Source organism: Patagioenas fasciata, chromosome 23 (genome assembly GCF_037038585.1).
Source record: "Patagioenas fasciata isolate bPatFas1 chromosome 23, bPatFas1.hap1, whole genome shotgun sequence".
In the NCBI taxonomy this organism is placed as follows: Eukaryota; Metazoa; Chordata; class Aves; order Columbiformes; family Columbidae; genus Patagioenas; species Patagioenas fasciata.
Window position 1 is genome coordinate 5,185,436 of NC_092542.1, and position 12,797 is coordinate 5,198,232.

The window sequence follows — 12,797 nt, forward strand, 5'->3', positions numbered from 1 at the left end:
TGTTCCCTTAAAAATACTAAATGTAAACATCCAGTAGTCCGTATGTTCTTAAACTCTGAACTTTTAGTTGCCGCGGTGCTCCTACCTGTCTACTGAACTTCATTTCGACTACTGAATTTTCATAGATCCTGGGCAAAAGTTTCTGTTCTTGTGTGCGTTTGGATGAGTATGTCGCCTACACAGGATATTGTTTAAACATTTTGATGGCAAGCAAGGTAGGAATTCTCAGAGAACGTAGTCTTTGGAGGTATAAGAGAGCGCTGCCACCAGGTCACTGAACTGTCCTCACGTATGCCGTACCTTTTTATAAAGTATCGCTCATCTGTACGTATCAAATGATACAGTCTTTTAATGTTTGTGCCTTAGGTGCTGTTTACTCCTGCTACTCAAGCTGCAAGACAAGCCTCGTGTACGATAGTGGAAGCTCTGACCACCATCCCCAGCCGCAAACAGCAGGTCCTCGATCTCCTGACAAGGTATTTCCGTGTTGCCACCTTGGCAGCTCCAGGATTAGTTTTCTTCAATTCCCATGAGAATCTCTCCTTTCTTCCAACTTTTCACACACCTCTCCCACGCATAGACCTCTGGTTCGCAGGTCTTTTTGGGCTGGATTCTAAATCTTCATTAGCTGGGGTTATGTAGTTTTAGAAAGACTCTTTTTTTTTTTTGTCTGGCAAGAAGCTATTACAATTCTGTGCTTTTTCCAGAAGTAAGTGGATGATGTTCAGCTGTGGGGACATTTCCCCGGCTTCTGAGACAGAAAAATAGTAGGGTGAACTCTTTTCCAACTCCTGTGACATAACTTACCCCAATTGACACTAGGAAGACAGTTGGGAAACTCCTTTTTGGGACGAAATATCAGTTTAGCCATCAAGTAATGAGTATCAGTTACGCTGTTAACTGGGAGAACAGATTCTGGAGGCTTTTTTGTTTCCATGTGAATACGTCTTGTTACTGCAAAGCGCTTGTCAGCTTGTTGTTCTCTTCACAGTTACCTGGATGAGCTGAGCATTGCTGGCGAGTGTGCCGCCGAGTACCTGGCGCTGTATCAGAAACTCATCAAACCTGCCCACTGGAAAGCGTACCTGGCAGCCAGGGGTGTCCTGCCCTATATCGGCAGCCTCATCACTAAGGTACGGAGCTGTACAGAGAAACTGGGTGGCAAAATTTTGCACGGAGGGTGGTGAGAGCCTGGCCCAGGTTGGCCAGAGAGGAGGTGGATGAACCATCCCTGGAGACATCCCAGGCCAGGCTGGACGGGGCTCTGAGCAACCTGAGCTGGTGAAGATGTCCCTGCTCATGGCAGGGGTGGCACTGGGGGAGTTGAGGAGGTCCCTTCAGCCCAAACTGTTCTGTGATTCTATGCTTCTGAAAGAAACCTTATCCCTACCAGTCAGTTTGGCTTGTGTTGCTTTCAAATCTTCATCTCTTTGTTCAGTGCCCTGTTGCTGACCCTTGCCATGTTTATGAAGGTCACACTTCTGTGCTGTCATCACTAACAGCAAGAGCTGCAGTGGTTTTAACCCCAGCTGTAGCATTCCTGAACTCAAACTGGCTGATACACAGTAACTAACTGCTCTGGGGGCTGGTGTATAAATATTGCCTGACTCTCTTGGCACCGGATCCAAGTTGGAAGCTGCCTTAGCTGCCAGGCTGGCCTCCGAAAGCCCTTAATAACGGGAGAATTAGATGTGCTGCCGTTCGCTGAGTGTGAATTACAGCATGTTGGGAAGCACCACGTTGAAAGTTGCACTTTTCAGAGCGTTTAGGTCTTAGGAGTTTGCTGTGGCGATCCCTGGTGCACTGCAGAGAGGCAGGTGACACCTTCTGTAGAAATAGTGACATCTTGAAGGGCCACCAGCAGTGGTAATAGCCATGAGGTGGATATAGGGAGGAAATAAGGGAGATGTTTGGGCTATTTTTTCCCCTCCCCGCCGCTGCATTGTATTTCTAGTTTTTCTATATCTGGCTCTGTTTCTTGGCTCTGTTCTTTGCACCCCGTGTTCACACACAGGTCAGGGTGTTAGTTTTCAGCACCTTAAACACTCACCAGCTAGTCCTCATTGACCCTGCAGTTTATTGTCCTAATGGGCTTGTTAATTATTTCCAGGAAATAGCTCGTTTACTCGCCTTGGAGGAAGCAACACTCAGCACTGATTTGCAGCAGGGTTACGCCTTGAAGAGTCTCACAGGTATTTGGTGGCATCAACATGAGTCCTGCAGTGGGATTGGAAATGGGCTGCTGGTTGTTCTGTAGCAGCATGCAGCAGAATTTTCAAAGAGATGTGATTCAGTGTTTTGCAATTGCCAGCACTGGTGTTTTGCCATCAATTTAAAACTTAATCCCTAAATAGATTTTTTCCCTTTTTTTTTTTTGTGGTCAGTTTGAGTTTTTAGTTCCTCGAACTGCGGCAGTGTATCATAAACTTCATCATACCACTTTTCTCCTCCATTTCTTAGTTAAATTTAAATATAAATTCCCAGGACCATTGTAAACACTGCTGATTTATTCCTACTTCTTGTTTCCTACCTAAACTATGGTAGGTTTTTATTTTTGAATTTTCTAGGGTACGCTTTTTTCAAAAACTGTTGGAAATGGGTGTACATCATTAACTAGGTCATCTTTTTGTATCCTCTTCCATGTTCTTCAGAAATTAACGGGCTAATTCATAAAGCCTGGCTTCTTGCAAGAAAAAGCACTTTGATAAACATGTCACGGGAAAGAATCCAAATATTCTCTGATTCTTTCTTGTGGGAGTGACGCAGACTGATAGTGGGAGCTGTAACAAGCCATTTCATTGTGCTGTTTTGATGATATTGTGTCCTGTTTGCTGGCTACATGAATTTTAGAGCTAACAAATCAAACTCTCCCGCTCACTGGATATCTCATTGCTTCCCAGGTCTTCTCTCTTCCTTTGTGGAGGTGGAGTCCATCAAACGGCACTTCAAAAGCCGCCTGGTGGGTACGGTGCTGAATGGTTACCTGTGCTTGAGGAAGTTAGTGGTACAGAGAACAAAGCTGATTGATGAAACCCAGGACATGCTGCTGGAGATGCTGGAGGATATGACAACAGGTAAAACCACCTCGGGCCCATGAAGGCAGAGCTTGGGTCGACCAGGATCAAAAAGCAGATTGGTATAGCCACAGAAAGAACTTATTTTAAAAGGCTGCTCTAGTGAGGGGGTTTTTATGACTTGGACCTTCAGATATTTCCTGTTGGCACAGAAAAGGGAAATAACATTCCTGGAGCCATCTCTTACTTTCCAGGAATTTAAGCCGCCTTCTTTTTATATTTTACTGCAGCCCAACATGCGAAGGGTTTTCCTAGTGAACATACGAATAAATAACCTTTTAGTAGTGAATATGCAAAAGAAGAGGGCACCAAAGTATGGTGCTTATTGCAGAAAGTTTTATTGTGTGTGCTGAGTTAAAACAGAACCTGTGAAATAAGCTCCTGTATCTTTATATCCTGTATCTTTTATCTTGGCAGGCACAGAATCTGAAACCAAAGCATTTATGGCAGTGTGTATAGAGACTGCAAAACGCTACAGCCTTGATGACTACAGGACTCCAGTCTTCATCTTTGAGAGACTATGCAGTATTATCTATCCTGTGAGTGTACAAACAGCTGTAGCATCGCTTATGAAGTTAGATTTCTGAAAGAGACATAGTTGCTTGCACTTGGGCAAAACAACCAATAGTGTATACAATGATGATTTAATATAAGCCAGTGTAGAACTGTAGCAATATGATATCCCATTTTGTGGGGTTGAATATTCGGGTTCCCTGCTGTGACATGCTCTGTGCAAAACAGCAGAACCAGCAGAGTTGTTTCATGCTGAGGAATTTGCTTGCTAAATGACCCTAAATGTGCTCTAAGTGCCATGTGTGTCCCAGCCTACAGCAGGGTGCGCCGGTGGTGAAAAGACCGAAGGCTTAGGGGCATCCTGGTGCTTGCTACCATAAAAATGCAGGAATAGGAGCACGTTTAGGGGAAAACTCACTCTGTCTCTGCTGCTGTTCTTTAGGAAGAGAATGAAGTGACTGAGTTCTTTGTAACTCTGGAGAAAGATCCCCAGCAGGAAGACTTCTTACAGGGCAGAATGCCAGGAAATCCCTACAGCAGTAACGAGCCTGGCATTGGGCCACTCATGAGGGACATCAAGAACAAGATCTGTCAGGACTGTGACCTGGTAGCTCTGCTGGAGGATGACAGCGGAATGGAGGTGAGAACGCACACACATGGAGTTCTAGGGTGCCGTTTCCAGGCAGCTGATGGTTGCTGGGGTGGAGGTGCAATGAGGGTTCGTTCTTGACTCTTTATTTTCTCCCTTTCAGCTTTTGGTGAACAATAAGATCATCAGTTTGGATCTGCCCGTGGCTGAGGTCTACAAGAAAGTGTGGTGTCCCACTAATGAGGTGTGTGTTATCTTTATATATGTTAACAGCACTAAGCACCTCTCTGTGACATTAACAAAAAAAGCAGAGGAAACAAAAATCCTACGAGTCAGGATTTGGTTTCTGGCATATAATTTCTTGGGTATAATTTTTCAGCACCTTTTTTGCTCTCTTAATATAAACTGTTACCCAATTCTGCAACATGATTTAAAAGCACATAATGCTGACCCAGGTGAGCGTATTGAACTTACCCACGTAGCTTGTCAGATGTGTCAACTGTCGTCTTGAGTAACAAACTTTCTTACATTCCTTTTGGGAAATAGCTGAACTTTGTGTCATCGCCTTTCAAAGCGCGTTTCACAGTCCATCTGCACGTGATGGTTTAACGTGTATGTGCAGACGGGGACGCCAGCTTGCTCCATCAATCTGCGCTTCGGAAACAAATCCAAGTTATTTATGCAGAGAGAGCATCCAACATTTTTCCCAGTTACTTTACACTCCTGCTCTTGTGCTTTTCGTGTGGGAATCTCAAGAACGTGACAGATTTCATACTCCCAGTTAGCTCTTAATAGTATGTTTTACCTGTTTATTAGATGAAGGAGTGGAGCCAACAGCCTCAAGGGACCAGTCCATGTCATAGTAGGTTTGTTCCAGAGGTGGATGTGGTCCAGAACAAGCTCTTCCCTTTTCTTGCAGCCACTAAAATAAAAGAATCCATCAGACTAAATCAGTCTAAATCTTGTCCATTATTAGTATTTTCTTTAGAGGCACTGTTAGTAGCACTTGAGATCATAAAAGACAACTGATTTGCCCAACACTTCGTGTTCATTCCTCGTTTACTATTGGGTTGCAGTCACCTCTGACTGAAACCTCCGTTTCCTGAAACCATTTGTTTGCTAAGCTTGTGGGGAAGAATTCAAACAAAACGCCCATTCTCAGTGAATTATGATACGGGGAATAGGTCTCATTGAGCTTTATTTAACTAAAAAAGCCTTCTGCACTTCAGAATCAAGCCCAAATCTAGGTGATAGTGAGAATTTTTTAGCAAGGTACCAGCTTGGGTAGGGAAGCATGGTGCTGGTCTTAATCTGTGAAGTCTAATTAGAGCTCTAATCAAGGTACTGAGGGAAATCATGCCTCGACCTGGGGCAGTGAGATGCCGAGCTGAGCTGACGTGCGGCTGATGGCAAAAGGCAGAGTTTGCTCAGCGTTCCGTCACCGAACAGCTTTCATCTGTCTTTGTGCGCTGCTCCGCAAAGCGCCTCTGGAGCTGCAGCTCACGTTCCCTAGGATATAGACAGGCGCACAAGAACGCAACCTCAGGCCTCTCTTTGTTTCCCTTGTCTCTCACTGGCTTTTTTTTTGTTCATCTGCCGTTTTACCAGGGCCCCTGTGGTGTTAATTGCTGGTCTCTAGCATGGCCTTTGAGCAGATCTTCCCCCCGGGGCTTTCCCTGTGCTTATGTATTTGCTGTGACATTAAGCGCTGCTTATTCCACATTAGGCTTAGTGCGCTCGCTGACAGGTTTTCTCTCGCAAGGTCTCCTGCTCCCAAATCTGGGATTTTTCTTTTCTGCTTTTTATTCAGTCCTATAGATTAAAATGGAAAGTTTAGTGAAATGCTGTCAGTGTCTCCAGCTGGAAATGCATCTGGAAAACTAGCCCTTTCCCAGGCTAAAAGCACAGCTTGTGCTTCAATGGGTTGGGCTGTATTATTTTAGTAATATGCTGTCTTATTGAAAGCTCATTAAGTTGCCTTTTCCTCCTCCTCTTCCATTTTCCATCACTGCAGATTTTATCTGTTCGAAAGCACTCATCCAATTAGCCTCTCCTGCTTCGTTTACTGGGCCGTGCCTGATCCCTGTATTTACCAGGCTGTGCAATACCCTTAGAGGGAATAGTTGCCGTGGAAAGTACGCGTTTCTCTGTCAATGAAACACATTTTGCTTGGTTAGATCTTTCACTGGTGCTAAAGGAAACTGTTGGAGAAGGTAGAAGGAGGAAGAGACTATTACCAGCCCATCCATCTAATTAGCAGTGCTGAGAAAAAGTGGACAGACCAATAGATGAGTTATTGATGTTTTTACAGGTGGTGGCTTCACTGTTGTTTTTAATTCACCTTAGTAAGGGGAAAAAGAGAGATTGAAAGATTTCTCTGTGTTACCATCCGCGGTCAAAACAGCGCAAAGGAGAACTGAGGCTGGAGTGTGTGTTACACACTAATGAGAACTGGACTCATCAACCCAAAAATCAATTTAGGCAGGTGATAAGCTCCAAACAGACTTTATTCTAACCAGAATTGTTTAGCAGAGAACCAACTAGAAATGGGGTTTATCCAAAGCTATTCAGCGCTCCAATGTGATAAAACACAGGTTCGGATACTGGTTAGGAGTTCAGTTACTACACAGCTGATTCAAACTCAAGGGATCCCAAAACTTCATATTCAAAATGTGCATCTCAAAGGTACCCATGTACTTTGGGACAGGAAGAGATGCATCTGCCACACTCATGTATAGGTGTCCACAGAGGTATGGTTAATATAATGCTCTCTTCTGGTGCAGGGGGAGCCGATGAGGATCATTTACCGCATGCGAGGGTTACTGGGAGATGCAACAGAGGAATTCATCGAGTCTCTCGACTCCACTACTGGTAATGCACTTGTCTTATGAAAGCTGGGATTAGGTTTGAAATCTGAGGTTCGCTGTGGAGCAGTGACGCTCTTATCCTTACGGCACTGAGCTTACAGTTGATTGACGTTGCTTTTGCTACATTCACCTGCTTCACCTGCAGTGGAGGAGGATTTTAACAACCCTTTATGCTTTCAATGTGAACACTTGTGGGGCACAGGGACCATTCTGCCTGCCCCTTCTTCATATTCCTGCTCATAATTCTTTTCAAATTCAATACGGTTGAAGTGACTCGAACTCGTGGTGAATGTGTCCTACTGTACTCTGTGTTTTTGCTTCACTGTTTTGTCCTGTGGGCTACACAAGCTTGCCATGTTGTGTCTGCTTCCTCTCTTCACAATCTCTGTCTGTCCTGTAGATGAAGAGGAGGATGAGGAAGAGGTTTATAAGATGGCTGGTGTCATGGCCCAGTGCGGAGGCTTGGAGTGCATGCTCAACAGGCTGACTGGCATCAAGGACTTCAAACAAGGGCGGCACCTCTTAACCGTGAGTCTCAGCTTCTGTCCTTCGGGCTCAGGAGTTACATGATGGAAAATGCCACAGACGTTAGTGAAGTTTAGTTCTCTGGGTTGTGTTGCAGTTTAAGTGCTGGAGCAGAGGTTTCAAGTCACGAATTAATGAAAACCTGAGAAATTCCTTCTTTTCCTCTCCCATTCCTCTTGGTTAACAAGTCTTTACAAAGACTTTGAAGGGTGTAGAAGTGGAGGAGTTGGTAAGACTAAATCCGATCTGGCTAGAGAGATTGTTTTTCTGCCTTGGCCTTACTTGAAAACCAAAGCTGTCCTAAGGTTAATAATGGTGTAAAAGTCTGGCTTGTAATTAACCCCACAAGTCTGGAAACAAGCTAGATTATTGGGTGCTTCTAGTTTCAGCAAAATCCTCCTACTCGTTTTGAAGGTACCATAGAGAATGCATTCTCTCTATTTTGTAGGTGCTGTTAAAACTCTTCAGTTACTGTGTGAAGGTGAAAATAAATCGTCAACAGTTGGTCAAGCCGGAGATGAACACTTTGAATGTCATGCTGGGAACTCTTAACTTGGTAAGGGCAACCCTGACTTCCATAGTGTTTTGTCTGGACTCCAATGAATTTAAACCACCTCTGAGTGTTGTGCTGCCTTATAACTAGAAGAGATCTTAAATATTGCTGGGCTGGCATTGTGAATTATCTGGTAACCATTCTTTATCTGTTAGCGAGTGGAAGTGTGTGGGTCAGTGAAACCAATTACTGCTGGTGTTACAATAACTGGTGTCACCTTTCCAGGCTCTGGTGGCAGAGCAGGAGAGTAAGGACAGCGGAGGGGCAGCCGTGGCCGAACAAGTGCTCAGTATAATGGAGATAATTCTGGATGAATCCAACGCAGAACCTCTGAGCGAGGACAAGGTGAGCGCCTGGGGCTCGGTGTGCGAATGGAAATGTTGACTGGGATTCGAGGCTTGTAAATGCCTTAGGACAGCGATGCTGAGCTCCGGGAGCTGCAGAGGTGTGTTAAACGGGAGTCTAACCCTTGTTCCGCTTGCTGGCGTGTCTTGGCAGGGCAGGAGTGCCCTGAGCCAGCAGCACTGCGAGGCGTCTGCAGGATGATCTGGCACAGCCGGGGTGGGGGTTATTAAGCACCGCTTGGATCCCTTCCTTGCTGCTTTGGGCCACAGGCCAGTGAGAGACAAGAAGAGACACGGTTCTGCCCTGGGTTTTTTGAGTGTTTTCGTACATGTTGAAAACGTGATTGATTTTTCCAGGTAGTTGAGGGTAAAAATTATATCTCAGCTAGAGTGAGAACGAGAAGTTTCTTGCTCATCTTTTGAAACTCTTGGTGTATATGAAGCTGATGGCCTTTGGGTTGGAATTATTAGTTGGTTTTGACTGGAAAATGCTTTAATAGAAGTCAGGTGTCAGGAAGAGGAGTTGATCCAGCTGTTGCACAGACATTTGGGAATGAAGCTGGGTTTTGTTCTTCATCAGGGTCTAGACCTCTAATCCTTTAAGCCTGGAGTAGTCTGCTAGCTACCAGACTGAGGGTTTTCTTGAAGGTTATAGATTTATTCCTGAACATAAATCAGGCTCTTCCTCCTTTGCAGGGCAACCTCCTCCTCACTGGTGACAAAGATCAGCTGGTAATGTTGCTCGATCAGATTAACAGCACTTTTGTCCGTTCCAACCTCAGCGTCTTGCAAGGCCTGTTGCGCATCATCCCTTACCTGTCCTTCGGGGAAATGGAGAAAATGCAGATTCTGGTTGATCGATTCAAGCCCTACTGCAACTTCGATAAGTATGTTGTCATATTTCAATTAAAAGCACATGAAATCTGTTGTACTGACAAGTCTATACCTTTTTTTTCTCATTGATGCTTACCTCAGTGTAATGCAAAGACTCAGAGATTCCCGGTGCATAAGCTTAATTTGCTATTTCACTTCTAAGCCATTTTAAAAAGAAATACATGAGCATGTAGCTCAAGGAATAGGGCTTTAGAGTATATTCTGAGATGACATGGGTCTGAATAGCTTTTCTGAGCCTCTAAGCTGGAGTAGCTACGTGCATTCAGTGATAATGTAATGAGAACTGCAGGCAGAGATTTTTGCAGAGCCCCCAGTTTACCATTTGCTCTCTTCATTCAGGTACGACGAGGAGCACAGTGGAGATGATAAAGTTTTCTTGGACTGCTTCTGTAAAATAGCAGCGGGAATAAAGAACAACAGCAACGGCCATCAGCTGAAAGATCTCATCCTTCAGAAGGGAATTACGCAGAATGCCCTTGACTACATGAAAAAACACATCCCCAGCGCAAAGAAGTAAGCGTCACTACTTCATGTGTGTGATAATCCCAAACATCCTCCTCTCATCGCCACAACAGTCTACCAAGAAAGCCATTAACTAGTTCACGTTCAGAAGCGTTTAGATTTGGTACAGCTGTGATGCAGAAAGTCTGTTGAGACAGTGCTGCTGTAGAGATGGGCTAAAAAGCCGAAAATCCTCCCATTTGATACCCATCCGAGCTGGTTTCCCGGATATCACAATGCTCCTGTTTCTTGCCTGTTCCTTACCTATTACACTGAAATAGAGCTTTTGCTGTTGATGACCAACTCACAAACATAAAACAAATCCCAAGGCTATGAGCTGACACTGTGGCTCTTAGTGTGCACAACATGCAAGTGGGAGTGTGAATGTCGCTTCGTTAATTAACGGACGAGGAATATGGGGGGAAGGGTGTTTGTCTTGCCTGCTGGCTGACCGCCAAGTGCCTTTTTGGAACGAGTGACTGCCCTTCAGCTGCTGCCTCTTGTTTTCTGTGCAGTTTGGATGCAGACATATGGAAGAAATTCTTATCTCGACCTGCGCTTCCTTTTATCCTGCGCCTGCTCCGCGGACTTGCCACCCAGCACCCTGCTACGCAGGTGAGGACACTGTCCCAAAAGCCAAGTAGGACATGGATGACTTGTTAAACTATTTGTGGCTGTAGTTAAGCAGTTATTTCTGTAATAGTTGATTCTACGCTGTTTTTTGCTGCACTTGAAGAAAGACACGGGCTTCAGGTATCATCCGCTAGTCTGGGGAAGTCTGGAGGGCAGAGATTTTGACTTTAAATATCTTCTCACTCTGTGTGGGGTGAGATTTACGCACTGATGTAAAGGGAAGGTAATTGAGGACTGTGAACTCTATACAGGGTGTTTCAAAAAGCTGGACCTAGTTTGAAATCACCGTATATTGAAATTGGGTCCATCTCTTTGATACACCCTGTGGTATTGATAAGCTCCCTAGGGCCTGATTCTTGTTACAAGAATGCTGTTTATCCAACACGCACATCTGATCTCTGGTCAGTGTAGAGGCAAATTGCCCCAGTCTCGTACGCAGTTTTAGGGCCCAGGATCCATAATGTAGGAGCATCAAAGAAGAAAGTAAGATGCTCAGCAAAAATTATTCCAAATTGGTGCTTCTGCTCAGCTGTTGTGGGCGGGATTAGAGGGATCAGTTGCTGTCTTTTTCTGAACCAAGTGCTATTTTTCGACCCCTATTAGGTGCTAATAGGTACAGACTCAATCACCAACCTGCACAAACTGGAGCAGGTGTCTAGCGACGAGGGGATCGGGACGTTAGCGGAGAATCTTCTGGAGGCACTGAGGGAACATCCAGAGGTCAATAAGAAGATTGACGCTGCCCGCAAGGAGACGCGTGCAGAGAAGAAGCGGATGGCCATGGCAATGAGACAGAAGGCCTTGGGCACTCTGGGGATGACGGTAATGCCTGTTTGCACCAACAGCAGACCCTCCATCTACCAGTCTTTTATTTCTGTCTTGCTAAAACTGCCACACAAGGAATTGTGTAAAATGATTTACTGACGAATATTTCAGAGCTCGAGCCTGCGGTTTGCCTGGTGCTGCTGGGAGAGTAAATACGGTTGCTAATAGCAGGCTGGGAAATGGGTTGGGCATTCCTGTGACGGTGCTGGGGACAGTGGCGTTCATCGGTGTCCTTCTAACTTGCTTGGCTTGTTCTCTCTTTCAGACGAATGAGAAGGGTCAGGTAGTGACCAAGACTGCACTGCTTAAACAGATGGAGGAACTTATAGAAGAGCCAGGTCTGACTTGCTGCATCTGCCGGGAAGGATACAAGTTTCAGGTGAAACGAAATACATTTGCAAAGCTCTCTCATAAGGGTTGGTGCATTGGCTCTGGAAGATCAGGAAATGTCAGCTTTAGTTCTTGGGATCAGAAATTCCAGAGGCGGTTGGGAAGTGGAAGCGTTTTTCCAATGAAAGCTGGAAAAAACATTTGGTCAGTGCAAGTTTGAGTTGGGGACTGGGAAAGATGAAATTTCAGTGCAGTGTCAAAATAATGCCAAGTGTGGTCTAACGTTCTTTAACGTAGCTGCTGTGTCATTGCAGCCCACGAAAGTCCTGGGTATTTATACTTTCACCAAACGCGTTGCACTAGAGGAGTTTGAGAACAAGCCTCGAAAACAACAGGGATACAGCACAGTCTCTCACTTCAACATTGTCCACTACGATTGTCACCTTGCGGCTGTGAGGTATGTTCTGGTCACAGGCCGGGTGGTCGTGGTTGACGTTATGCAGGGTGGTTTGTGAGCCTGCCGCTTGGCCTTGTCACTCAGGGTGGGTTTGCTTCTCTGTGGTCTGCCTGGACACTGAAAAATAAAGCCCATAATCTAAAGAAGCTGTGGAATTGTCAATTTTTGATGGTTTTGTAGACTAAAACTTGCCTACTTCTAACTGGCCTGGGTGTGGATTGTTTTCTCAATGCAGACTTGCTCGTGGCCGGGAAGAATGGGAGAGCGCAGCCCTACAAAATGCCAACACCAAGTGCAACGGGCTCCTGCCTGTGTGGGGACCTCATGTGCCAGAGTCTGCTTTTGCTACTTGCTTAGCACGGTGAGTAGAAAAACTTATTTCTCAAGCTGTTTTTGTTTGGATACGCGAGTCAGGATGTTACCACAGCGGCCTCCTCGTTTCAAACCATGGAATCAAAGATGATGGCAGCTAAATCTTAGTAAACCTGAGCCAGATGAAGATGGTTCGTCCTGTTGTCAATATTCTGCTCCACCTTGTGTTGGGTTTGTACAGTCACGTTAGAAACCAGGAGTGGTAACGTCTTTAATGTATCCTAAGCTCTGGACATGGTAAAATGGTATCTATGAGTGTATATATGTGTATGTATGTATATATGCAGATGGAATTGGATGTAAGCTGAGATTCTGAGCTA

At 45.1% G+C, this 12,797-nt stretch overlaps 1 protein-coding gene across 5 annotated transcripts in view; it reads left to right on the plus strand.

The window, feature by feature from the left end:
- UBR4 (ubiquitin protein ligase E3 component n-recognin 4) overlaps positions 1 to 12,797 on the plus strand; it is a 74,599-nt gene that overhangs the window by 54,315 nt on the left and 7,487 nt on the right. For all 5 annotated transcript variants that reach the window (XM_065855273.2, XM_065855274.2, XM_065855275.2 and 2 more), the window contains 18 exons: positions 367 to 476; positions 992 to 1,133; positions 2,111 to 2,192; positions 2,901 to 3,074; positions 3,492 to 3,613; positions 4,030 to 4,227; positions 4,340 to 4,420; positions 6,960 to 7,047; positions 7,444 to 7,571; positions 8,017 to 8,124; positions 8,347 to 8,466; positions 9,162 to 9,352; positions 9,699 to 9,872; positions 10,376 to 10,475; positions 11,097 to 11,315; positions 11,584 to 11,697; positions 11,963 to 12,105; positions 12,341 to 12,466. In XM_065855273.2, coding sequence (XP_065711345.2) covers positions 367 to 476; positions 992 to 1,133; positions 2,111 to 2,192; positions 2,901 to 3,074; positions 3,492 to 3,613; positions 4,030 to 4,227; positions 4,340 to 4,420; positions 6,960 to 7,047; positions 7,444 to 7,571; positions 8,017 to 8,124; positions 8,347 to 8,466; positions 9,162 to 9,352; positions 9,699 to 9,872; positions 10,376 to 10,475; positions 11,097 to 11,315; positions 11,584 to 11,697; positions 11,963 to 12,105; positions 12,341 to 12,466 — 2,420 coding nt within the window. The remainder of the gene's footprint in view (positions 1 to 366; positions 477 to 991; positions 1,134 to 2,110; positions 2,193 to 2,900; positions 3,075 to 3,491; positions 3,614 to 4,029; positions 4,228 to 4,339; positions 4,421 to 6,959; positions 7,048 to 7,443; positions 7,572 to 8,016; positions 8,125 to 8,346; positions 8,467 to 9,161; positions 9,353 to 9,698; positions 9,873 to 10,375; positions 10,476 to 11,096; positions 11,316 to 11,583; positions 11,698 to 11,962; positions 12,106 to 12,340; positions 12,467 to 12,797) is intronic.